General features: G+C 48.7%; 1 protein-coding gene across 1 annotated transcript in view; it reads left to right on the top strand.

Moving 5' to 3' along the window:
* Positions 1 to 2,194: 2,194 nt before the first annotated feature.
* The window catches only part of PALD1 (phosphatase domain containing paladin 1), a 54,568-nt gene continuing 30,174 nt past the window's right edge, over positions 2,195 to 26,588 (top strand). Inside the window, exons 1-17 of the mRNA XM_007940719.2 lie at positions 2,195 to 2,379; positions 8,078 to 8,180; positions 9,028 to 9,207; positions 9,801 to 9,965; positions 10,711 to 10,871; positions 11,107 to 11,182; positions 12,470 to 12,621; positions 12,960 to 13,059; positions 13,244 to 13,348; positions 16,309 to 16,404; positions 16,807 to 16,935; positions 17,439 to 17,555; positions 17,654 to 17,809; positions 18,176 to 18,358; positions 20,552 to 20,692; positions 20,923 to 20,994; positions 21,930 to 22,070. Coding sequence (XP_007938910.1) covers positions 2,195 to 2,379; positions 8,078 to 8,180; positions 9,028 to 9,207; positions 9,801 to 9,965; positions 10,711 to 10,871; positions 11,107 to 11,182; positions 12,470 to 12,621; positions 12,960 to 13,059; positions 13,244 to 13,348; positions 16,309 to 16,404; positions 16,807 to 16,935; positions 17,439 to 17,555; positions 17,654 to 17,809; positions 18,176 to 18,358; positions 20,552 to 20,692; positions 20,923 to 20,994; positions 21,930 to 22,070 — 2,262 coding nt within the window. The remainder of the gene's footprint in view (positions 2,380 to 8,077; positions 8,181 to 9,027; positions 9,208 to 9,800; positions 9,966 to 10,710; positions 10,872 to 11,106; positions 11,183 to 12,469; positions 12,622 to 12,959; positions 13,060 to 13,243; positions 13,349 to 16,308; positions 16,405 to 16,806; positions 16,936 to 17,438; positions 17,556 to 17,653; positions 17,810 to 18,175; positions 18,359 to 20,551; positions 20,693 to 20,922; positions 20,995 to 21,929; positions 22,071 to 26,588) is intronic.

The raw sequence follows: 26,588 nt of genomic DNA, 5'->3' as shown, positions 1-26,588 counted from the left end.
GTAAAAGTGAAGCTGTTTTAGCATCTGAAATTGTTGTATCTGTAGATCTCATCAATAATAGAAATACAGAGCCTGTTTTGTGGAATATTTTTTCTTCTAATCATGTAAATTATTGGAGTGAAAGAAGACCAGGCAATTGTTAACATCACAGTGGACCATTTGAAAATTCTTGTTGAAAATTTCTGGATGGTAAACAAGCAAGATTATGTGGCCAGAATATATTCCTAGGGTACAAAGCTAATGGTGAAAGTTATAGGAAGGTGTGGTTACAATATTCTCCTTTAGTTGGTTCTGTATATTGTTTTGCTTGCAAACTATTCAGTCCTTAATCCTTTAAATCTTGATTTGCTATGGATGGATTTAGCAATTGGCGCAACTTGAATATGATTGATAAACATGAAAATAGTTTAATTCACAGAGACTATATGATGTCATGTTTAAACCGAAGACATGGTTTTGGCTTAATTCATGAACTTGAAGCACACTAATGAAGAACAGTGATACTGGAAGGCAGTTTTGTAACAATCGCTGGATGTGGACTATCTTTTCAAGAAAGAAATGAAGTGTTTGGGTTCCCGCAAAATGAAATTTGTTGGGTTCACTTGAACTTGTTGCTCAGTTTGGTCCATTCTTAGCATATGGTAACACAGGAAAGGGCAGCCCTTTGTATATGCCTAGAACAATGTGTGAAGAATTAGTGAACTTAAGGGATAAAGTTCAATCATCTGTTTTCAGTGAAATTGATATAATCCGATATTTCAGTTTCCACTCCTGATCTCTCTTATACAGATCAGCTAAATTACTGTTTTAAGATACATGTTTCCAATAGGTGGAAAACATATCAAGCAGTTTATCACATTTACTGGCTTAAAAAGTCATACTGGTGAAGAAATTGCAAATCAGGTACTTCACTAGTTATATGAAGTTTGCAAAATTGATTTTTCCAAATCCAGAGGTCAGTCCTATGACAGTGCTGCCAATATGCATTATAAAGGCATACAACAGAAAATTTCAGAATGTAATTAATATGCCATTTTCATACGAGGTTCTGTGCATTCACTCAATCTTATAGGACATAGTGCAATAGATTATTGTCCAGAAGCAGTTTTCTTTTTAATACTGTTGTGTTACTCTGTTCATTTTTGCCACTTCTACTCACCAATAGGCAGTTCTTAAAACATAATTAGGCAATGATCAATTATTAAAACACATTTGTAATACAATTTGGGAAGCACATGCTATAGGAAGGGGTGCATTCCTAGAATTGTGCACTCAGATTCTAGATGCCTTAGAAAATATTGCTGAAAACCAGACACAAAAAGAAGATACCAGAAGAGAAGCTGACTATATCACCAACAAAATGCAAACTCTAAAGTGTGTGTTTATGCTGGTTATGTGGAATAATGTATTTGTAGCATTTTCATTGGGTGAAAAAAGCTCTGCAAGATTCAGAAGTAAATGTAAAGACATACACAGATTTCTACCAGTCACTAAAAGGGTATTTACATAATTTAAGAAGATTTTGAAAACATGACACAACAAATACTGCCAAATACTGATTGTCAAGCAGTTCACCATCACAGAAGTATCAGAAAGAAAGAAATATGTGAACTGCTGTATGAAAAGTGAATTTACTCTGTAAATCTTCACCCAAATCCTAATAAATAAAAAAAAAAAAGAAAGAAAGAAAGAAATAAGTGATGGAGGTGCTCCAGAAATACCCTTGAGTGCCAGAGATCAATTTCACATAACCATATACTCCACATTGACACACTTGAATCTTGCATGAAAAGAAGGGCAAAAGTGTTTGAAGTTCTTTCAAATAGATTTTCCTTCTTCAGCAATGTGGATATACCTGATAATGAATGCCTGAAGAAGCATCCAAGAAATCAGTGCAGGCTTATCCCAATGACGTAAATACAAACCTTTACAGAGAAATGCAATAATTTCATTTTTGCGTGACAACTAACTTTACAGATTCATGTATAATTCCATAATAAAAAATAAAATACAGTGTATATTTCCCAGTGTTGAAATTGCTTGACACATGTTTTTAACTTTAATGATCACAAACTGTACAACAGAATGCTCATTTTCTTCCCTAAAGAGACTCATAAAACCTCCACATACAACAATGATTCACTGCACACTCTCTCACCCTACAGGTCTTGGGTCCTGAGGCTGCCGGCAGACTATGGGTACAACAGCCAGCACAGCCCAGCAGACGGTCTCAGCGGGCACCCCCTTCGAGAGCCTCCAGGGTGGTGGCACGATGGATGGGCGGCACTCACTCAGCGTTCACTCCTTCCAGACCACGAGCTTGCACAACAGCAGGGCCAAGTCCATCATCCCTAATAAGGTGGCCCCTGTTGTGATCACGTGAGTGGTGGTGGGAACTCGACCCGCCCTTGGGGCTTGGATTCCCTGGAAGACACAGGGGAGCTGCCTGGAGGTTGTGGATATGTAGGTGTAAAAACTGTTTCAGTTTTGCAGCTGAAGAAACTGAGGCCCAGAGAGCTCAAACAGTTGTCTGGAGCCACACGGCAAATGGGTGGCCAGAGCAGGGTCTCTGTCATAGGTCTGTGAGCCCATGTTACTTACACCATGTCCACAGTACCAGGGAATGTGGAGAAGGAGAAGTGGACTGGAGGGAGACCTTTATGAAAATTAGCTGAAAGTTTTTAAGGGGAGTTTATATACTTAGATGCATAAAATTTGGGATTCCCCCTCCCATAGGAGCTCTGGTAGCGTAGTGCCTAAGGCACTTGACTACTAACCAGAAGGCTGGCGGTTCAAACCCACCAGCCACTCCTCGGAAGGAAGATTGGGCAATCTACTTCAGTAGTGATACCGCCTCGGAAACTCAAGGACGGGCGTTATGAGTCGGGTCCTACTTGATGGCAAACAACACCCATAGTCAGTAATTGTGGCTTGAAATGGAGGTTAACACCAGGCTGGTTAGGAGTATTGGGCTGGGAAAGGTGGGAGCTGCTGGGTCTAATCGCCTAGCTAGGTCCTTCAGGAATGTTCCTGGAGGAGGTTCAGGGTTGGTCTGGCAGCACATTTTGAGAGAGACCTGGACACACTGTATCTATGTAAAGGAAGTGGTTCAGGAAGGGGGCCCAGAAACCCTGTCCTGTGGGCCTGGCTGGAGAAGCAGTGCTGGACAGGAAGACAGTAGGGACATTGGATACCTGTCTCCTGGTGAGCCGGGCCTCGTACTTTACATCACATCTGTCCTCTGCACTCCCCCGCCTCTGGGCTCTTCCAGGACGGCAGGAAGCGGACATAGTGAGCTCAGAATTAAATATGTTCCACACATAGAAGTTTGGCATAGATCTCACAGATGGGGCCTCTAGTGTGACAGGAAAATGGTAATCATCATAAATTACTGTGGTCATGATAAGGGGAGGGAAGGAGATGTTACATGAAAGAGGCTGGAGATTTAGTCTTTGTAATGGCAGACGAGGAGCCCTGGTAGTGCAATGGTTAAGTGCTTGGTTGCTAATCAAAAAGCTAGTGGTTTCCATCCACCCAGCAGCTCCATGGGCGAAAGATCTGGTAACCTCCTCCTCTAAAGATTGCAGCCTAGAAAACCCTGTGCAGCAGTTCTGCTCACTAGGAGTTTGAAACCAACTCAGTGGCACCCAACAACAACAACAATGGCAGACAACAAAACTAGGTCTGGGAATTGAGGGCAGCATAGGGAGACACATGCCCTGTGCCTGCCCCTGCCTCTTTCTTGCTTTGTGACCTTAGGTAAGTCTTTCCCTCCCTAGGCCTCAGTTTCTCTATCAGTGTAAGTAGAATGATATTGAAAATATTTAATCAAGTGATGTGGTTCAGGGGAGCCCTGTGGTGCAGTGGGGAGAGCACTCAGCTGCTAACCAAAAGGTCAGCAGTTGGAACCCACCATAGGAGCTCTGGTAGCATAGCACCTAAGGTACTTGACTGCTAACCAGAAGGCTGGCGGTTCAAACCCACCGGCTACTCCTTGGAAGGAAGGTTGGGCAATCTACTTCCGTAGTGATAATGTCTTGGAAACCCAAGGAGGGGTTGCTATGAGTCACGTCTGACTCGATGGCACTCTCCTTGCATAGACATACCTAATTGTTCAGCCTGTCCACCCATCTATCCACCCATAGATCAGTGTTTGTAAAAGCTGTTCAACAACATAGGAGAAAGATGTGACAGTCTTGCAGTTGTAAAGATTAGCCATGGAAACCCTGTGGGGCAGTTCTATTCTGTCTTGCAGGGTTGCTGTCAGTCACAATTGACTTGTTGGCAGTGTTCGGTTTTGGGTTTTGGTGTGGCTCAGAAAGTTGCCAACCATCTGTGCAAATTTGGTACAATAGGTTTTACTTGTGTCCCCCCTGGAGTCAGCTATACAGGACTCCTTGGAATAAGTGTTTAACTGGAATATAGTGTTACCTTAACTAGTTGCCGTGGAGTCGATTCTGACTCGTGGTGACCCTGTGTGTGTCCCGAGTAGAATTATGTGCTCTACAAGGTTTCCAATGTCTCCTTTTTCAGAAGGAGATGGACAGGACTTTCTTTTGTGAAGCCTTTAGGTGGACTGAGACCTCTAACTTTTGGGTTAGCTGAGCATGTTAACCATTTGCACCACTAAGTGATTTCATAAAGGATCTTAGAAGGGGTATAGGAGTTGGCAAATGACTATCTGTGGGCCAATTTGGCCTACTGCCTGTTTCTGAAAATAAAGTTGTACTGGAACATGGCCACTTCCATTCATTTATATATTGTCTATAGTTGCTTAGGGCAGTTTTGTAGTTTCCACAGAGTATATGGCCCACAAAGTCTAAAATATTTACTTTTTAGAAAAGGCTTGCTCACCCCTGATCTGATACAGCCTCCTCATTTTACGTGTGGAAAAACTGAGTTTTGTGGTAGTTGATAGATTTGTCTACTTCGGGTCACATGGTGATTTGATGACAGAGGAGTGAGCTAGAGGGGGACCTTTTTGAAAAGAACTTTTGGCTGAACATCTTCAAAGGAAGTTTATATACTTAGATGCCTTTCCTAAAGGCCATTCTTTTTTTTTAAATTTTATTGTGATTTGGGTGAAAGTTTACAGAACAAATTCATCTTCCATACAGCAATTCACACACACTTTGTCTCATGACATTGATTGTAATCTCCCACAATGCGACAGCTCCCCTCCCACTTCCTCCCCATAGTTACCTCTTCCCTGTGTCCTTCCCTCTTATGTACTCCTGCCCCTCCAGCTGTCTCCCTGTGCATACACAGCCCTTGTACTGTGATTGATCTCTCCAAGAAGTGTATCTACCTAAATGTAAATGTTCAGCTCATATGCCTGTCTTTTGTTTGACTGGAAGCCATGAGTGGGTTCAATTCCAGAGCTGAGGGGCAGCTAGGGGCCATAGTCTCAGCGGTTCCATCAGGCTCTATCAGACCAGCAAACCTGGTCCCTTTTTGTGTGTGTGTGTGTGTATGTGTGTGATTTTGAGTTTTGTTCTACATTGTTCTCCCATTCCATCCAGGATCTCCTACATAGATCATGCTCCGAATGGTTGACAGTGGTAGCCAGGCGCCATCTAGTTCTCTGGTCTCATAGTCATGCAGGCTGAGGATCGCATGGTGTACCAGACCCTTGGATTAGTTGTTTCTGTGCATCTTTGGTTTTCTTCATTATTCTTTGCCCTGGATGAGGAGAGACCCATCATTATATCTAGATAGCTGCTTGCAAGCTTTCAAGATCTCAGTTACTACTCGCCAAAGTAGGATGTGGGACAATGTTTTTGTGTAGTATGTTATGCCAGTTGAGCTTGATGTCCCCTGCGACCATGGTCCCAAGCCCACAGGAACAATTACTTGCTCCCTCTGGGTAGATGGCTGTGGCCAAGAAGTGACTACAACCTTGTCCCTTGTCTGCTCTGCTATATACCTAGAAATTCTTATACAGCATACACATACACTTGTAGAAACATAGTCTGTCAACCCTATACATGGTCATGGGCACACTCCCCCTTGCATAGAACATATCTAATCATTCAGCCTGTCCACCCATCTATCCACCCATAGATCAGTGTTTGTAAAAGCTGTTCATTTATAAAGAAGGTCAAACACCGAATCCTGAGCTCCAGGGACTGCATCTATTCATTGTTATAATCAACACAGCAGCTTTTGTGTGTTGATTGCACAGTAAGTCTTACTTGAATATTTGTACCTCCCTCTCATTGGCATCAATAGACATCTGGAATTTTACCTGTGGCCTTTGTTTGAAATGGCCCTGTGTGGTGGTAGAGCTACTACTAATAATAGTAATTGTACTGATAAGAGCTTATTGTGTTCCAGTATTGGGCTAAGCCTTCCACCATTATCACATTTAATTCTTGCAGCAACTTTAGGAGGTAGGTATTATAGGAAGCTGAGCTCTGGTAGCTTAGTGCCTAAGGCACTTGACTGTTAACCAGAAGGCTGGTGGTTCAAACCCACCAGCCCCTCCTCGGAAGGAAGATGGGGCAATCTACTTCTGTAGTGATACTGCCTTGGAAACCCAAGGAGGGGTCGCTATGAGTCGGGTCCGACTCAACGGCACATAACAGCAACAACAACAAAGGTGCAAAGAGGTTAAATAACACATCCAAAGCCATAGAATTACCTAGCAGTAGAGTTGGGCCTCGTGCCCAGGCCACCTGCCTGCAAAGCCTATGTTCTAAACCACTCCCTGTTTAATTGACATGTGTGAGAACTGTTCTCAGGTACAATCTGATGGAGGGTCCATCTGACTAGATGAAAGAGAATTAGGATACAGGTCCAAAAAAAAAAGAAAAAAACTAAACTCACTGCCATCAAGTCAATTCCCACTCCTAGCAACCCTCATTGGATTTCCGAGGTGGTAAATCTTTAAGGAAGTAGATTGCCCCATCTTCCTTCCATGGAGTGACTGATGGGTTTGAACCTCTAACCTTCTGTTTAGCAGTCAAATGGCTTGGGCATTACATGACCAGAGCTCCTTAGGGTACAGGTTAGGCTACTGTGACAAAGTAACCCTCAAATAAACTAATTGCTATTGAGTTGATTGACTCATGGCAACCCCATCTGTATCAAAGGAGAACTGTGTACCATGATGTTTTCAGTGGTTGTGAGCTTCAGGAAGTAGATCACCAGGCCTTTCTTCTGAGGTACCTCTGGGTGGATTCAAATAAGGTACCTTCATCAGGAAGAAGCTTGTATCTTTCTCACACAGAAGTCTAGGCTGGTATGACTGTTCCATGGTCATCAGACACTCAGGCTTCTCCTTTCTCATTGTTCCACCATCATCAATGTGTGACGTCCATCTTGTGGTCCAAGATGGCTGTTCTGTTTCCTGCCGTGTCTTGTAGATTTTAACCAGGGAGGAAATACAAAATAGGCAACATATACCTTTCCTTGACAAGAGTGGGCCAGAAGTTGCATACATTACTACTTTTCATATCCTATTGGCCAGAACTTAAATCACATGACCACATGTAAATGCAAGGGGGTCTGGGAATTGTAGTCTTAAGCTGGGTGGCCCAGTCAAAACCAAACTCACTGCCCTCGAGTGGGATCCAGCTCATAGCGACCCCGCCTTGGGTTTCTGAGCTGATATCACTGTGAAAGTAGATTGCCCCATCTTCCTTCCAAGGAGTGGCTGGTGGATTAGCAGTCAAGTGCCTTAGGCACTACAGTCAGTCACTATTTGTGGGTTCTGTTAGAAAGGAGCTCTGTTGGTATAGTGATTAAACACTCAACTGCTAACCAGAAAGTCAGAAGATCACACCCACTAGCCAATCCACGGGAGGAAGATGTGGCAGACTTCCTCCGTAAAGGTTATAGCCTTGGAAACCGTTGGGGTAGTTCTACCCTGTCTTGTAGGGTCGCTATTAGTTAGAATCAACTCAGTGGCAATGGGTGTGGTTTTTTTGGGTTGCTGAGGAAGACAGGGAGAGTGGCTATTAGGGAGCAGTGTGCAACCTCTGCTACAAATGGATAGAGGTGGGGTGACCCTCTTGTGAGTAGAGAAGGCCTTAGCCATGGGGCCTGCCTGACTTGGCTTCTGTCTGTTCCACAGGTACAACTGTAAGGAGGAGTTCCAGATCCACGACGAGCTGCTCAAGGCCCATTACACGTTGGGCCGGCTCTCAGACGCTACCCCTGAGCACTACCTGGTGCAGGTGAGATCAAGCCCTGCCCTTTAGTCCTTCCCAGCCCTCTGGGCTTCTCCCCTCCCCCTCTTGTCCGCAGGAGTCTCCTCCCTTACCTTCTTCCTGCTCTCCCCTATTTCCTCTGTCTCACCCCTCTTAAAGGGCCAGGATGGCTTCACTGTCACCTGTACCCTCCAAGGTCCTGCTCCTGCTTTCTCTTACCCCTGAGTTGTTAGGGCCTCAGAAGGTATAGTGGTACAGTGGTTAAAGCATTCAGCTCCTAACCAAAAGATGGTGGTTCAAACCCACCAACTGCTCTGAGGGAGAAAGATGAGACCGTCTGCTTCTGTAATGATTTATAGCCTTGGACGGCCTATGGGATAGTTCTGTTCTGTCCTGTAGGGTCACTATGAGTCAGAAGCGACTTGGTGGCAGTGAGTTTGGTTTTTTTGGTTTGGTGGAGCCCCCTGCTCATCTATCCTCTGTCCACAGAGGCAGTTACATGTGGTCATGTGATTTTGGGGTGGGATGTATGTGTTGGGAGCCCCACCCTGGAGCCAACTCTGATTTCCTGTCCATTGGAGTAGGTTTCCTTGCCTTGCTTTATCCATGGGTCTGGCTCTTCCCTAGGAGATGCCACTTCCTACATCCCCTTCTCTGATTTCCTTTGGGAGGAGTTTCCTTTCCTGGTACTCTGTGACATGCTTCCACAGATGAGTCATGTTCTCCATAAGCCTGCAGGCAGCTTGAGGGCAGGTCCATGCTCCCCTCCCCCACCCTACCTCCTCCCCACCCTGGGGCTTGAGACAGAGTCCAGCCTGTAGACAGTACCCCTGGAGCCATCTGTCTGAGGCCCTGTGGCTCTGTTCCCTGCCAGGGCCGCTATTTCATGGTGAGGGACGTTGCTGAGAAGATGGACGTGCTGGGCACCATGGGCAGCTGTGGGGCCCCTAACTTCCGGCAGGTTCGGGGTGGGCTTCCTGTGTTTGGCATGGGACAGCCTAGTCTCTTGGGGTTCGAGCGGGTCCTCCAGACACTGCGGAAGGATGGGCACAGGGTGAGTACGCATGGGCTCTCTCACACACTAGCCGCCAAATCTGGGAAAAGGTCTCTCTAGAGAGGCAACTTCAGAGGCTCTGGAGGGGCCTTGGCTGCATGCTAAGAGGTCCCCTCTTCCCAGCTTGACTGCATGTGTTTGGAGAATGGGTCTGCTCCCATATTTCCCTCTGCCTGTGTGGTGCTTAGGGCATGAATGATTACATGGTGATGGTGGAGGCATTCATTTCATGCTTTTCGAGCACCTGATGGATCCAGGGCTCCATGCTGGGAATTAAGGGCATGTGAAAGTGAACAGGACATGATTCTGCCTGCAGGGAACTTGTCCATTATGGGAGAAAAGATGGATTCGTGATAATGTTAATATAAAGGAGGTGTTAACACTGTGACATTCAGATCAGGACTGTTGGCACTGAGAAGAGGGAGGGCTAAGAGGAGTGGCATCTGAACTGAGCTTTGCTACTTGGGTAGGATTCGGGCTGCAGAGATAGGCTGGGCGATGGGCCTCGGAGGAGGGAGGCCAGCCTGGGCAGAGGCCTGGAGGGGGCAGGTGGAGTGGGAGTTGATGGCTTCCTTGGCCCTCGGACCCCTCAGGAGTGCATCATCCTGTGTGTGCGGGAGGAGCCCGTGCTGTTTCTGCGCGTTGGTGAGGACTTCATGCCCTACAGCCCTCGAGACAAACAGAACCTTCATGACAACCTGCAGGGCCTTGGACCTGGGGTTCGGGCGGACAGCTTGGAGGTGGCTATCCGGAAGGAGGTGAGGGTGAGGTCTGGCACGCATGCGCGTGTGTGTGTGTGTGAGAGAGAGCTCCTCCTCCCTGCAGTTCATGGAGCAGCCAGATGTGGTACTTCCTATTCCCAGATTCCTTTGCCTCTGCCCCTTTTCCAAGGGGTCTGGTGGAGGAAAAGAGCCATAGACTAGGAGCCCCAAGACTGAAGTCCATGAGCTGTGAGGCCTTGGGTGAGTCACTCTTTCTGGGCCTCTGTTGTCTGGTCTTGAGATTCCTTACCTACCACACAGAGCCTTGTCGGGGTCACTGAGCCTGTTGACACTCATGGAGGCATGGAGTCACAGTGTCCCCAGAATCCAGTGGGCAGGAGTAGGCCATACTGGTGCTTGGCCACTTTGGCCCCCTTCTAGGCCTCGTGTGCTCCCTGCTCTATCCTTCTCCAACTCCCAGCTGCCCAAGCCTCCCCGTCCTGCTGTCAGGTGCTTGGCTAATTCCTTCCGCCTTCTAGGCAGAGCCCTTCCTACCTGGCCCTGGCATAGGTGGGATGCCCTTAGGCCAGTGGTCACAACCTGGTCCTATCAGGATGCACAGAGCAAAGAGAGCTTCTCTGGCCACCAAGTTCCTTCCTGGAGGGAAAGAAGCCTGTCAGTGGCCTCTGTGTAGCCTGCTCCAGAGCTTAGCCAGGAGGTTCAAGGGGGAGACAGGGAGGACTCAGGTGGGTATGTCATGATCCCCACACCTCTGTGTGTCTCTATGTGTATTTCTGTCTAGATCCATGACTTTGCCCAGCTGAGTGAAAACACATACCACGTATATCACAACACTGAGGACCTGAGGGGGGAGCCCCACACAGTGGCCATCCGAGGCGAGGATGATGTGCACGTGACTGAGGAAGTGTACAAGCGGCCCCTCTTCCTGCAGCCCGCCTATAGGTACCCCAGTGCCCTGAGGCTGAATGGGACCCCATTGTGCTGGCATGGGTGTACTCTGCCAAGTGCCCTCCCGCTGCAACCTGTTTCCCCATCTGCAGGCTGCACTGAGTTCCCCATTCCCATCTGTCTCCTTGGTGGCAGCATTTATGAACTTTGCTTGGCAATGTGGGGTTCGGGGGTGGGGGTGCCTAGGATGTGTGGCCTACCTGATGGGCTGTTCCACCTTACCTGGCAGGTACCATCGCCTGCCTCTGCCAGAACAAGGGGCCCCCCTGGAAGCCCAGTTTGATGCCTTTGTCAGTGTTCTCCGGGTAAGTGGGGTGGGTGGTGTGGTGGGGACATGCGTGGGGCTGCTGCCTTTGAGAGTTCATCTGTGTCTAGGCCCTGTCTCCTTAGTGATGCTCAGTGTGGCATGGCCTTTGGCTTTCCTCAGAGAAGGCCTTGTTCTGTGTCGTGTGTGAGGTCGTGGGTGTCGGGGTATGTGTTTCTGTGTGTATATATGTGCCTGAGTGTGTGTGTGTTTGTGTCTGTAGAGTGTGTATATACACATATGTGCACATTTTTGTGTGGTGTTTGGATGTTTCTGTGTGTCTGTATGTGTCTGCATGTTTCTGTGTCTCTAGGATGTGTATGTACACATATGTTCATGTTTCTTTGTCGTATCTGTGTGCCTCTCAATGTATGTCTAGGTGTTTCTGTGTGTGTGTCTCTGTGTATTTCTGTGTCTCTGGGTGTTTATGTGTGACAGCTGTATGTGTGTTTGTGGGTCATGTATATGTTTTTGTGGCTCTGTGGGGTGTGTATGTGTATGTCTGGGTGTTTCTGTGTGTGTCTCTGTATTTCTGTGTCTCTGAGGTGTGTATGTACATGGTGTCTCTGACATCTGTATGTGTGTCTCTGTGGGTCATGTATGTATATGTCTGTGTCTCTATGGGGTGTGTATCTATACATCTGCATGTGTCTCTGTGACATCTGTATATCTGTACATGTGCATTTATCTGCACGTGCACATGTGCGTGTGTCATTGTGCCTCTGGTCTGTCGGGTGTCTGCTTGTACATTCTTTGATGACAGAGTCTGGCGCTGACTGGAGAACTGGACTCTGGTCGTGGCCGGGCTGCTGACTCGCTAGGTTATCCTGAGTCTGTAGACCTCGGTTTCCTCATTTCTTTGGTTTAGACTCTTCAACTCATATTTCTTGCATACTGGTTGTGTGCCAGCTTCTGTCCCAGCCCCATCAGGGCATTTGTTACCTTACTTAATTTGCATCTCCCAAGGGTGGACAGTACAGGCCTTGTCCCCTCTGAAGGAGTCTCCTTTCAGAGCCCTTCCTCAGCACTAGCTCATTGAGCTCCACCTGGCCTGACACGGAGGCAGGGCTGTGCTCTTGGCGGAGCACATGGGCTGTGACGTTTGGTGACTTGGCCCACTGTCCTGAATGTCTTGAGGAAAGAGACAGAACCACATGTCTGACCCTGCCTTGCTGCACATTGTGGAGTGTGGGCAGATTTGATGTCATGACCCCTCTCCAACTTGGTCCTCAGCCCTGAGGGGTTTTTGGGCTCACAGTGTTGCCTGGTATTCCTGGTCTTTCCTCAGGAGACTCCCAGCCTGCTGCTGCTCCGTGATGCGCCGGCACCTCCCCCCGCCCTCCTTTTCAGCTGCCAGACGGGTATGGGCAGGACCAACCTGGGCATGGTCCTGGGTACCCTGGTCCTGTTTCACCACAATGGGTCCACCTCGCAGCCAGAGTGAGTAGCCTGGGACCTGATGTCTCAGGGGCCTGGGAACACAGAAAAGGAAGGATTGGCATACCTTGGGGATGACATGACCTGGAGCCTGCAGCCAGAGCTAGAAAGTGGGGCATCTGGGGTTCACCACAGACTTGGTGGGTGATCTGGAGAAAGTCACTTGACCTCTCTAGGCATGAAATGTCCTTTGCCTCCCTTAATCTCATTTGGAGGGAAGCCCTGGAGCCTGTTGTCTGGTGTCTCTCTCTGGCCGTATGAGCAGGAGGGAGCGGGCAGTGTGGCCACCCCAGAGTCACTGGGAGTGCTGACACATGCCATTGACCCCCCTTCCTTGTCAGGGCTGCTCCCTCGCAGACCAAGTCCCCACCCGTGGAGCAGTTCCAGGTGATCCAGAGCTTTCTCCGCACAGTGCCCCAGGGAAGGAAGATGGTAGAGGAGGTGAGTGAGAGGCTGGCAAGGAGCTGGGGCCTGGTCCATGGAGGATGTATGGCCACACCACCCACTGTGGATGGGGTGTCTTCCCCTGAGCTCTCCACCTTCTCCTAACCGTTTCCTTTCCATTTCTCTCTCTCCCTTTTCAATCTTCTTTTCGTCTTTTTTATGCCCTGGTCCTGGGTCCCAGGTGGACAGAGCCATCACCGCTTGTGCAGAGTTGCATGACCTGAAGGCAGTGATCTTGGAAAACCAGAAGAAACTGCAAGGTGTCCGGCCCGAGAGCCCAGCCCAGGTGAGGGAATGGCATGAGAGCCTCTGTTCCTACATCTGCCCTGCAGCCCGATACTGTGAGGCCTGGTGACTGGTTTCTTTCAGGCTGACTTCCTGGCTGCTACATCTCCCACAAGAAGAGCAGATTGCAGAGGAAGGGAGATGAGGGCGCGGGGCCTGCGGGAAGGATGGACGAGGAAGAGGGGAGTTTACTTTCCCTGGACAGGTCTCCTCAGCTGTAGGGTAAACAGGATGGAGGAGAGGCTGCTGGCTGCCCCCGCCCCCAGCTCCAGGGTGGACGGGCCTCTGGTGGCAGATGCTTCCCAGACTGCTCACCACTCTCCCCAAAATAAAGCCCAGGGGTTTCTTTGGGAAGGCCGGGTTTGGTCCAGCTCACTGCCTCTGGAAGAGTGATAGGTTCTCAGCTCATTCAGCAGACCCTGTCCCCTTGCTCTGGGGAGAGGAGGTTGGCTTGACAGGTGTTTGCTCACGGTGCCTGGAAAGAACCTTAAGCCTGCAGAGCCTCCCTTTTCTCAGATTTTTGCTGTTGTGTTGAGAATGCACGCAGCAGAATACACACTGGCTCAGCGGTTTCCACACAGGCATTTCAGTAACACTGACGGCATTCTTCAGGTTGGGCAGCCATTCTCACCCTTCTTTCCCAGGTGGTTCCTTCCCCATTCACGTGAACTGACTGCCCCTAAGTTTCCTATCTGATCTTTCGAGTTGCTATTGTCACTTTGATCCCACACAGAGAGTTCTTGAAAGAGCACAATGCTCAAGGCAGACATTTTTTATTAGTTAAGTGAGACTGTTGTTTGGTTTTAAGAAAACTTCAGGGAATATTTTTGGTTTAAGATTTAAAGATTCTTTCAGGGCAGTTGTTTTAAATGTTTATTCAGACTCCATGGCTCCAGAAAGTCTGGATTCCATGAGAATTTGAAATTTCGGCTCTGCATTTTCAGTCTGTTTCTTCTTTTACACTTCTTTTTTTAAAGAAAATGTAAAAGCAGTATTATATTACAGAAAATTGGGAAATAGGAAAGGGAAAAAATATCACCCACTAAAATATCTGCACTAGAGTTGCTTCCAATTGCTCACCAGTGTAAATAATTTTGTGATGAGCATCTTCATGCACAGAGACGAGGATTTTTTCCCTTAGTCTAGATTGTTGTTATGTGTGTCTAGCCGGACCTGACTCATAGTGACCCCTCCTTGGGATTCCGAGGCAGTATCACAACAGAAGTAGATTGCCCAACCTTCCTTCCAAGGAGTGGCTGGTGGGTTTGAACCGCCAGCCTTCTGATTAGCAGTCAAGTGCCTTAGGCACTACGCTATCAGAGCTCCTTAGGGGTTGGCAAACTATAGCCCAGATCCAGCTCACCACATGTTTTTTTAAATAAAATTTTATTGGAACACACTTTGTCTCTGGCTGCTTTTTTTTTTTAAATTATGATTTGGGTAAAAGTTTTCAGAGCAAATTCACTTTCTATACAACAGCTCACATACACTTTGTCTCATGACATTGACTACAATTTACCACAATGCAACAGCTCCCCTCCCACTTCCTCCCCATAGTTACCTATTGCCTGTGTCCTTCCTTCTATCTGTTCTGTCTGCTGAGTTGTCTCTCTGTGCATACACAGCCCTTCTATTCTCCCATGATTGATCTCTCCAAGGAGTGTATCTACCTAATGTAAATGTTTGGTTCATATGCCTGTCTTTTGTTTGGCTGGAAGCCACAGGAGTGGGTTTAGTTCCACACCTGAAGGGCAGCTAGGGGCCATAGTCTTAGTGGTTCAGGAGTTCCATCAAGTTCTATCAGACCATCAAACCTGGTCCCCTTTCCCCACCCCCAATGATTTTGAGTTTTATTCCACGTTGTTCTCCCGTTCTATCCAGGATCTCCTACGTAGGTCCCCCTCTGAGTGGTTGACAGTGGTATCCAGGCACCATCTAGTTCTTCTGGTCTCACAGTCGTATAGGCTGAGGATCACTTGGTGTACCAGTCTCTTGGACTAGTTGTTTCCATGTTTCTTTGGTTTTCTTCATTCTTCTTTGCTCTGGATGAGGAGAGACCCATTGTTGCATCTAGATGGCCACTTGCAAACTTTTAAGATCGACTCTAGTCGCTACTTGGTCTCTGGCTGCTTTTATGTTCCAACTGCGGTTGGGTGGTCGCCACTGAGGCTGTGTAGACCACATATCTAGAATATTTACTGTCTGGCCTTTGATAGAAGGTTTTCCCCATCTCTGGTCTAGCTTCCTAAAGGTGGAATAAAACTTCCCCCAAGGGCCTGGCCTTCTTTAGGACTTTATGCTCATTTTGGTTATCCCCCAAAGGGTAGTTCTGATCCAGCAGGAGATGCCTCACATAGTAGGGTTGAGAGGGGACTTTTGGGCTGATCTCTGACAACTCCCTGCCCAGCAGATGCTGGTCTGGCTTAAGGAGACTTGTTTGGGTAGGGACCCAGCTCTGCTTGTCATTGGCTGTGTGACTGTGAGCGAGTCAGTTAATTGCCCTGAGCCTCAGTTTCCCACCTTTTTGTTGCCTAGTGGTGAGGGTTTGTAATTCTTAGCAGGGTCTCTGGCTCTGGGGAAGGCATTCAAACATCTACCCCTCCACCACTGAGGGTGCCCAGCCCTGAGATGGCACTGGAACAAGGTGGGAGGAGCCTGGCCTGCTCCAGGCTTCTGGTCCCTGGGGAGGCATCCCTGCAAGAACTGTGGGGCCTGGGGGGAGGCACCAGCAGCTCACCATGGATTAGCTGTAGGAGGAGTAGGGTTAGACGCTTGGAAGAACTTCCAGGTTGGCAGACCTGTGTTATGGAGAGAGGAATAGACTGTCTTGGGGATTTCTGAAGCTGAACTCTTGGCCTTCCAGAGATGGTGACTGGACGGCCCCATCTTAGACACCCTGCCCTTTTCTTGCCCCTTGGCCCCATCTTAGACACCCTGCCCTTTTCTTGCCCCTTCTTCTAGGGGAGTGGCAGTCAGCACAGTCTCCGGCAGAGGGCGCTGTGGAGCCTGGAGCGATATTTCTACCTGATTCTATTTAACTACTATCTCCATGAGCAGGTGAGGCTTGGGGATAAGTGGACCTGTGCCACCTTCTTGGGCCCCTTAGTCCCCACCATGGAGCTAGGAGGAGAGTGGGTGTGTGTGTGCTGATCCCAGAGGGAGGTGGTAAGGGTGATCTGGGTATAGGCCCCCAGAGGCCCAGGTAGAGGAGTGTCCCTGGGCAGCATGACAGAGCAAGACCTCCCTCTCTTTCTCGTGGTCCCCAGTCTGTACCCTTGGCCTGTGATCAGGGCCTGGAATGTTCCAGCTTCAGCCTCCCTGGTCTTCTCTTACTCACCGCTTTCCCCTCCCTTGGGTCCCAGTGGATTGTCACAAGGCTCCCCCACCGTGAGTGGGCAGGGAGAGGTCAGGATGACCCTGTTCCCCTGAACTCTGCGTCTCTCTCACCTCGGGCTGCAGTACCCGCTGGCCTTTGCCCTCAGTTTCAGCCGCTGGCTGTGTGCCCACCCGGAGCTGTACCGCCTGCCCCTGACGCTGAGCTCAGTGGGGCCTGTGGCCCTTGGGGACCTCATCGCCAAGGGCTCCCTGGTGAGTGTGCCTGGCTGTCTTGGAGCCAGTGGAGTGGGTGTGGCTTGGCCCTGGGGCACTAGACCCTGGATGCCTGTGGGATTAGATTAAGGTTGCCCTCCAGAGGTGAAGGGGTCATGGCCTGTGAGGTGAGGCTCCTACAGTGAGGGAAGTGGGGTTGTTCTTAGGTCCCAAGAAGCTTTTACAGACTTGGCTGCTCCTCTAGTACCTTCTCAGTCTCAAACCTGAGAGCTTTGGGTGAGGACTCGGGGACCTGGATTCTGGTATCTTTGACACCAGCTTCTTATCTGTGAGCCTCAACAACTTCCTTATGTGGAGAGCGGGCACCAACACTCTTACTCTCACTAGGGCAGTGGTGAGGTGTCACGTGGGCAGAAGTGCTTGGTAAACTGTCAAGCCCCCTCTGGGCTCTGTCTCAAGCTGGTTGGCCTCAGGCCGGGCTCTGGACCTCTCTGAGGCTGCCGTTGGCATCTCTGGGTCCCAGACTTGGTGCTCTTCCTCAGGGAGTGGACGATCTTATCTCCCCGGATGCACTCAGCACTGTCAGAGAGATGGACGTGGCCAACTTCCGGCGGGTGCCTCGTGTGCCCATCTATGGCACTGCCCAGCCCAGCGCCAAGGTGACTAGTCTGGGGGCCTGAGTCCACTTGCAGGGAAGGGATGGGGGAGGGTTGTGTTGGGCCCTTCTGTTTCACTGACCACCCTCCTCTTCCCTCAGGCCCTGGGGAGCATCCTGGCCTACCTGACCGATGCCAAGAGGAAGTTACGGCAGGTCGTGTGGATCAACCTGAGGGAGGAGGCCGTGCTGGAGTGTGATGGGCAGACCCACAGCCTGCAGTGGCCTGGGCCCCCCATGACCTCTGACCAGCTGGAGGTGAGACCTCCTTCCTTGGATGCCTTCTGGGGAATTGGCCTGGGAGGGTCTTTGAAAGGGTTCTTTATTTACTTCCATAGTGATACAGTCTTGGGAACCAAAGGAGGTGTTGCTGTGAGTCAGATCTGACTTGGTGGCAATGATGGGGAAACTGAGGGAGTGGATGGTTTGGGAAATGCACTCTGTGCTCTTGATGCCTCCTTGGCTCCAGGTGTGGTTATGACCACACACGCACACATGCACGCACGCACACGTGCACGCCCACACACACACCAGGCTCAGGTAGGGGCGGAGCCAGTCTTGGCCATAACCCGCTCAGGCCCGGAGGCTGCCTCGGTGGCCTAAGCCTCTGTCCCCCTCCCCCAGAACCTGGAGACCCAGCTGAAGGCTCATCTGAGTGTGCCTCTGCAGGGCACGGAAGGCCTGTCAACCCGCAGGTTCCAGACGTGCCTCACCATGCAGGAGGTTTTCAGCCAGCACCGCGGGGCCTGCCCTGGCCTCACCTACCACCGCATCCCCATCCCAGATTTCTGTGCCCCCCGTGAGGAGGTGAGGAGCTGGGAGGTAAAGGAGGCCCCCCCTTGCTCCCCTCTAGCCTGGGTCTTGGCTGTGGGCATGGCTCAGGGAGGAGCAAACCATCCCAGGTTACCTGCAGAGGTGGGAAGATTGTGTCACAGGTTTTCAGATTTGGCCCAAGTAGTTTATTCATATCCCTTCTAGCTTTATGTTCGATCATGTGTGTATATGTGTGTGTATGTATTGTGTGTTGTAGGTTTACATGGGTATGCTGGACATGTCCATGGCATTTGCGGTGCATGTGTATCTTTGTGGGGGCAATGTGTATGGAGTGTGTGTGGATGTTTTTGTGGAGTGTGTGTATGGGTGTGGTATGTGTTTCAGAGGAGTTTGTAGTACATGTGTTGTCTTTATTGGGAGGTATTGAGAGTATGTCTTTGGGGGGGAATGTGGGGGCTTTGTGGAGGAGAATGCATATGAATGCTGGTGTGTGACTTTGAAGGTGTTTGTGCAGGCGTGGCATCCATGGGTTTGTGATGTATGTGTTTGTGGGGCATCTTTATAGTCTGTGTGTCTTTAAGATGTGTGTACATGGAATCCCTGGGTGGGGCACACAGGTCATACCCTCGGTTACTAACTGAAAGGTTGGCGGTCAGGACCCACCCAGAGGCATCTTGGAAGAAGGTCATGGGGATCTACTTCTGAAAAATCAGCCATTGACAGTTACGGGTTTAGAGTCTTGGGGACACCTAGGTCAATTGACATAACATAGTCCACAAAGACAGTGTTGTACATCCTGCTTGGTGAGTAGCGACTGGGGTCTCAGAAGCTTGTGAGCAGCCATTTGTGGAGCGACTATTAGTGTCTCCCCGCCTGGAGCAGAGGAGAGTGAAGAAAATCAAAGATACGTGGAAACAGTCTGAAGGACTCGTGAGCCCCAGCCTTTATTACCCTGAGACCAGAAGAACTAGATGGCGCCCAGCTACCACCCCTGATTATTCTGAAAGGGATCACAATAGGGGTCCCAGGTAGAGTAGGAGAAAAATATGAAACAAACACAAAATCACAAAAAAGACCAGGCTGCCTGGTTGTATAGAGACTGGTGGAACCCTTGAGACTGTGGCTTTAGACACCCTTCAAGCTGGGAATTGAACTCAACTTGACTTAACCTTTCAGCCAAATGATGGACAGGCCTAGGCCTACAAAAGTAAACAGTAACACAGAAAGGTATGCGCTCGTTAGAGCAGTCAACCACATGAGCAGGCAAAAGGACAGCATTTGCCCAGGGATTAAATGCCCAGAAGGCAGGAAGAGATGGGAAAGGAGGACAAAGCGAAATGGTAAACACAAGGAGGAGGTGGGAAGAGTGCTGTTGTAGGGATTTCAGTGAATGTCACAAAATGTGGATGTACTGTTGAGTGCAAAACCAGTTTGCTCTGTAAACGTTCACTCAGATCATCATTTTGGGGGGAAAAAAACCTTCTGGTTCACAGTTCTACTCTGACACACGTGGTGCTACCTGCTGTTACTTGAGATTAACTTGATGGTAACTGGTGTACGTCTGTGTATACGTGCCTGGCACGTATTGTGTGCGGGATGATGTGTGATGCATGGTGTTTGGCTGATATGTTTAGGGTCTGTGCTGTGCTCTGAATTAGTTAGAGGTGGTGACTGGGGCTTGTATTTCCTGCCACATTTTGACCTGTGGGTCTCATTGCCCATGGTTTGCTGCCCCCTGGTGGTCAGGTGATTGTCTGTGGTCAGGACCCTGCCCTCAGGCTGGGCCTTGGGTTGCGTCCAGCTCAGGTGGTTAGCAAGGTCAAGGACATGTGAAGTTGTGGGCAATGGGGTTGTGCTTTGGGGGCTGTGCGCTGGATCCGTGTATAGCTTGGAGGCACAGAACTTGGGAGTGAAGTACGTATATACATGTCCTGCCTGGTGGTGGGTGGGCAATGTAAACCCCAAGTGCATGCTTATGTTTGTGCACCCGTCCCAGGTGTGGGTGAGGGGGTTATTAGTGTACACGACAGTGTAGCCATTTATGTGCTTGTGGTGTTATCTGTACAATGTGAGTGGCACGTGTGCATGCAAGGTGGTGTCTGGTACAGAGCTTCGCATAGGGGAACATTCAAGGCAGTTGCTTCTGTTCCATTTGGTGGTCAACCATATTGGGAATGTCTGTGCAGCCAGAAGCCCCCCGACTCAGTCCTTGGCCTCCCCACCCAGGACTTTGACCGGCTGCTTAAGGCCCTGCGGGCTGCCCTTGCCAAGGATTCAGGCACCGGCTTCGTGTTCAGCTGCCTCAGCGGCCAGGGCAGGACCACGACTGCAATGGTGGTGGCTGTGTTGGCCTTCTGGCACATCCGGGTATGTATGGCTTCATATGAGGGTGTGGTCCACTAAGCAGGGATGGGCACCGGGTCCCCGGTGCACTGGCTATGGCAGTGGGGTACGAGGGAAGGAGCTGGTACGTGGTGCACCCTCACATTCAGGCTAAGAGCATTTGGGGTTGGCCACACTAAGCCAGGGACTCCTGGTTGTGGGGCAGGGGCGAGTCAGGGTGAGGTGCCCAGTCCCAGCAGCTGTCCTCCTCCCAGGGCTTTCCTGAGGTGGGTGAGGAGGAGCTTGTAAGCGTGCCCGATGCCAAGTTCACCAAGGGCGAGTTTGAGGTGAGTGGATGCTGTGGGGCCAACCACAGGCTCCAAGTTCCATGGGGTACGGGGTGGTGCTCAGAGGCAGCCATTGAAATTGTTTGTAGGGAGTTATGAGCAAGGCTGAAGAGGCAGGCAAGGTTACTCTGTGAGGGCCTTGGGGATCTGGACAAAGTTACTGGTTTTATGCTGAGGGTGAGGCTTCCGTGAAGAGATGGAAACCTAGGAGAGACATGCCTACATTTATATTTTAATAAAACCTGGCTGGCTACCCAGGAGGGTTGGAGAGAATGGGGGGCACAGGAGAAGGTGGGGAGACCAGTTAGGGGCTGCCACAGTCTCGGTGAAAAGTAAGCCTGGATTAGTGGCTGAGGAGGGGGGTGGAGAGGACAGATTTGGAGGGCTTAGCGGTGGGGGGGGGAACGGGAAAGAGGGAGTGCAGGAGTCTTGGGGGCCCTTCAGACTGACTTTCACAGGCCTGAGTCCCAGAGGTGGGGGCTGACATCACTGAGTGGTGTCCATGCTGGGCTCCATAAACCAGGTGTCCCCCAAGGAGTCTGGCACCACTACAGGGTGGGAGGAGGGCCTAGAGCCCTGAACTCTGGCTTATCATACCCCCTCTCCTCACCCGCATCAGTCCCAACTCTTGAACTCCTGTTTCATGCATTAGAGCTGCAGATAAGATTTTTCTTTGGTGAGGCTTTCTTTTGCTTAAATAGTAAGCTCCTAGGGAACCCTGGCCTCAGAGATGTCCAGCCCCCCACCAGCCCTGGCCCCCACTCTGTCAGGCTGAGGAAAAGCTGCTGCATCTGTGGTCAGGGCTGGGCCTTGGGACCTTCTGTGCCCCTTGGCATGGCTGTGAGCCTGGTCCTGGGGCTGGAGGCTCCTGCCTGTTGCCCCCACCCACCCTGCTGGTTTTCTCTCTGCTCACTGCCCCACCCCCCCGGCCCCAGGTAGTGCTGAAGGTGGTACAGCTGCTGCCCGATGGGCACCGTGTGAAGAAGGAGGTGGATGCAGCGTTGGACACAGTCAGCGAGACTATGACACCAATGCATTACCACCTGCGGGAGATCATCATCTGTACTTATCGCCAGGTCAGCCCCACCCCACCCACCCCTGGGGCCTCAGGGAGTCACTGCAGGCCCTGCCTTTATCAGCTCTCAGTCACTTCTTCATCTTTCGGAAGTGGTGGTGCAGGTGGTCCCCTAAATAGAAACACCCCCAGCCCCAAGTAACCCCAGCTTGATTCTGGAATGCTTAGTGGGACATATGCAGGCACCGTGTTCAAAGCATTTAACAGTTGTTGCGGCTCTGGGGCCAGTCAGAATGGACTCCCAGCTCTAGATCCCCTGTGATGCTGGGCTCTAGCCCTCTACCTTCTGGGCAGGGATCAGGGGGTGGGCCTTGGGGACTGGCTGTTCAATATTTTTACAGCTGATAAGACCGAGCTGGGCTGTCAGTGCAGGATATAGGGGTGTCCGTGCTGCCCTGGGACTAGATCTGGCCCCCAGATGGACTTTGGTCAGCTTAGTTAAAAATTATTATTGAATAGCTCATTAAAGAAAGAAGGAGCCACCCACTTCTCAAAGAATTGGCCAGTGAAAACTTTATGAATAGCAGTGAAACACTATCTGATATAGTACTGGAAAACTTTTATGAGTAGCCCTGAAACATTATCCAATATAGTGCCAGAAGATGATCCCCTCAAGTTGAAAGGCACTCAGAATGCGACTTGGGAAGAGCTGCCTCCTCTGAGTAGAGCTGACCTTAATGATGTGGATGGAGTAAAGCTTTCGGGGCCTCCATTTGGTGATGTGGCACGTCTCAAAATGGGAAGAAAGATGTGCAAACATCCATTAATATTTGGAACATGGAATGTGCAAAGTATGAATCTAGGAAAATTGCAAGTTGTCAAAAATGAAATGGAATGCATAAAGATTGATATCCTAGGCGTTGTTGTTATATGCCGTCGAGTCGGCCCTGACTCACAGCGACCCCCTCCTTGGGTTTCCAAGGTAGTATCACTACAGAAGTAGATTACCCAACCTTCCTTCTGAAGAGTGGTTCAAACCCACCAGCCTTCTGGTTAGCAGTCAAGTACCTGAGGCACTATGCTACCAGAGCTCCTAGGCATTACTGAGCTGGAATGGACTAGTTTTGGCCTTTTTGAATCCGACAACCATATGATCTACTGTGTTGGGAATGACATATTGCAAAGGAATGGCATGGCATTCATCGTCACAAAGAATGTGTCAAGAACTATCTTGAAGTACAAAGCTGTCAGTGATAGGATAATATCCATATGCCTACAAGGAAGACCAACCAGTACATATGACTACTGTTCAAATTTATGTACCACCCACCAAAACCAAAGATGAGGAAATTGAAGATTTTTACCAAGTTCTGCAATCTGAAAGTGACTGAACATGCAATCAAGATGTGCTGATTATCACTGGTAATTGGAATGCAAAAGTTGGAAACAAAGAAGAATCACCGGGAGCTGGAAAATACAGCTTTGGTGATAGAAATAACGCTGGAGATCGCATGATAGAATTTTGCAAGACCAATGACTTACTCATCGCAAATACATTTTTTTCAACAACATAAATGGTGGCTATACACGTGGACTTCACCAGATGGGAGTACACAGGAATCAGATCAACTGCATCTGTAGAAAGAGGTGATGGAGAAGCTCAATATCTTCAGCCAAAACAAAGCCAGGAGGTGACTGTGGAACAGACCATCAGCTATTCATACGCAAGTTCAAGTTGAAGCTGAAGACAAAACAAGTCCACAAGAGTCAAAATATGACCTTGATTATATCCCTCCTGAATTTAGAGACCAATCTAAAGAATAGATTTGATGCATTGAACACCAGTGACTGAAAATCAGAGAATTGTGGGATGATACCAAGAACATCATCCATGAAGAAAGCAAGAGGTCATTAAAAAGGAAAGGAAGAAAAGACCACAGTTGGATATCAGAAGAGACTGAAACTTGCCCTTGAACGGAGAGTAGCTAAGGCAAATGGAAAAAATGACAAGATAAAAGAGCTGAGCAGAAGATTTCAAAGAGCAGCTTGAGAAGACAAAGTCAGTTATAATGAAATGTGCAAAGATCTGGAGTTAGAAAACCAAAAGGGAAGAACATGTTCAGTGTTTCTCAAGCTGAAAGAACTGAAGAAAAAATTTAAGCCTTGAGTTGCAATATTATAAGATTCTATGGGTAAAATACTGAATGATGCAGGAAACATCAAAAAAAGATGGAAGGAATACACAGTCACTGTACCAAAAAGAATTGATCAATGTTCGTTCATTTCAGGAGGTAGCATATGATCAAGAACCAATGGTATTGAAGGAAGAGGTCAAAGGTGCACTGAAGGAATCGACGAAGAATAAGGCTCCAGAAATTGACGGAAAACCCATTAGGATGTTTCAACAAACAGATGCCACGCTGGAGGTACTCCCTTGACTATGCCAGAAAATTTGGACGACAGCTACCAGGCCAACTGACTGGAAGAGATCCATATTTGTACCCATTCCAAAGGAAGGTGATCCCACAGAATGTGGAAATTATCAAACACTATCTTTAATATCACACATAAGTAAAACCTTGCTGAAGATAATTCAAAAACGGTTGTAGCAGTATATGGACAGCTTCCAGAAATGCAAGCTGGATTCAGAAGAAGATGTGGAATGAGGGTTATTATTGCTGATGTCAGATGGATCCTGGCTGAAAGCAGAGAATACCAGAAAGATGTTTATTTGTGTTTTATTGACTATGCAAACGCATTTGATTGTGTGAATAATAAATTATGGATAACATTGAGAAGAATGGGAATTCCAGAACACTTAATTGTATTCATGAGGAACCTGTGCATAGACTAGGAGGCTGTCATTCAAACAGAACAAGGGGATACTGCATGATTTCAAATCAGGAAGGAAGTATGTCAGGGTTGTATCCTTTCACCACAGTTACTCAATCTGTAGGCTGAGCAAATAATCCAAGAAGCTAGACTATATGAAGAACGTGGCATCAGGATTGGAGGAAGAATCATTAACAACCTTTGATACACGGGTAACACAACTTTGCTTGCTGAGAGTGAGGATGACTTGAAGCAACTTACTGATGAAGATTAAAGACAACAGTCTACAGTATGGATTCCACCTTTAAATATAAAGAAAACAAAAATCCTTACCAATAAGTAGCATAATGATAAATGGAGAAAAGATTGAAGTTGTCAAGGATTTCATATTACTTGGTTCCAGAGTCAACACCAATGGAAGCAGCAGTTAAGACATCACATGACATATTGCACTGGGCAAATATGTTGCAAAAGACTTCTTTCAAATGCTGAAGAGCAAAGATGTCTCTTTTAAGATTAAGGTGTGCCTAACCCAAGCCCTGGTATTTTCAGTCGCCTCATGTGCATGTGAGAGCTGGACAATGAATAAGGAAGACTGAAGAAGAGTTGATGGTTTTGAGTTGTGGTATTGGGGAAGAATATTGAAAGTACCATGGACTGCCAAAAGAACTAACCAATCTGTCCTGGAAGAAGTGCACCTGGAATGCTCCTTGGAAGCGAGAATGGCCAGACTTGTCTCACCTGCTTTGGTCATGTTGTCAGAAGGGACCATTCCCTGGAGAAGGATATCATGCTTGGTAAGGTAGAGGGTCAGTGAAAAACAGGAAGGCCCTCAACGAGATGGATTGACACAGTGGCTACAACAATGGGCTCAGGTATAGCAAGGATTGTGGGGCTGGCACAAGACCGGGCAGTGTTTCATTGTGTTGTACATCGGGTCGCTATGAGTTGAGCCGACTTGATGGCACCTAATAACAACAGCAGCAGCTCATTAAAATCTAAAAATCAGATGATTTTCATTTAAGTCCACATTTCATGTAAAAATCAATTAAAAACCTATCTAGGAAAAAATGGAGTAAATTGGCTATGTTGGCCCCACTTCCTTGCCAGGCAGGGGGGTCATGTGCCCTTAGTCTGCCTTGGCCCCTGCATACACATTCAGCCTCCTCTGCCTAGCTGTTTTGACCCCAGTGCTCAGCTGACCTTCCTGCAGCTGAGCACATGTTGGTGAAATGAGTGATCATAACCAGCCTTTGCTCAGGGCTTTAGATGAGACTGATTGGGGTGAAAGGTGGCTGGCTGACAGAAGGCTGGTCCGGGTAGGTCTTAAGGTAAGAGGTCAGTTGGGAGGGAGTTGGCAGAGATTAGGAAGATGCCAAATGTGGGGAGGTTAAGAAGTTTCAGAAGATGGACTTGCTTGTCTTGAGGGCCAGCCACCTGACTGTATCTGTGAGGTGCCTTTCTGTGCCCATGTTACCTTGAGCCCTGCTCACAGTGGTCTCAATGGCAATGAGTTTGGTTTGGTTTTGGTTCATAGTGCCACCACTGGGTGGCAGCAATGAGCTAAGAGGCTGAACTTCTCTTAAGAAGATACCGGCTTTTGCCAAAATCCAGTGAAAAACCCATTGACATCAAGTCGATTCCGACTCATGTTGTTGTTGTTGTTGTTGTTATGTGCCGTCGAGTCGGCCCCGACTCATAGCGACCCCTCCTTGGGTTTCCGAGGCAGTATCACTACGGAAGTAGG

This window comes from Orycteropus afer, unplaced genomic scaffold (genome assembly GCF_000298275.1).
Source record: "Orycteropus afer afer isolate SDZICR_OR568_19922 unplaced genomic scaffold, OryAfe1.0 scaffold00070, whole genome shotgun sequence".
Taxonomy (NCBI): domain Eukaryota; kingdom Metazoa; phylum Chordata; class Mammalia; order Tubulidentata; family Orycteropodidae; genus Orycteropus; species Orycteropus afer.
This window is presented reverse-complemented; position numbering and strand designations above follow the sequence as displayed.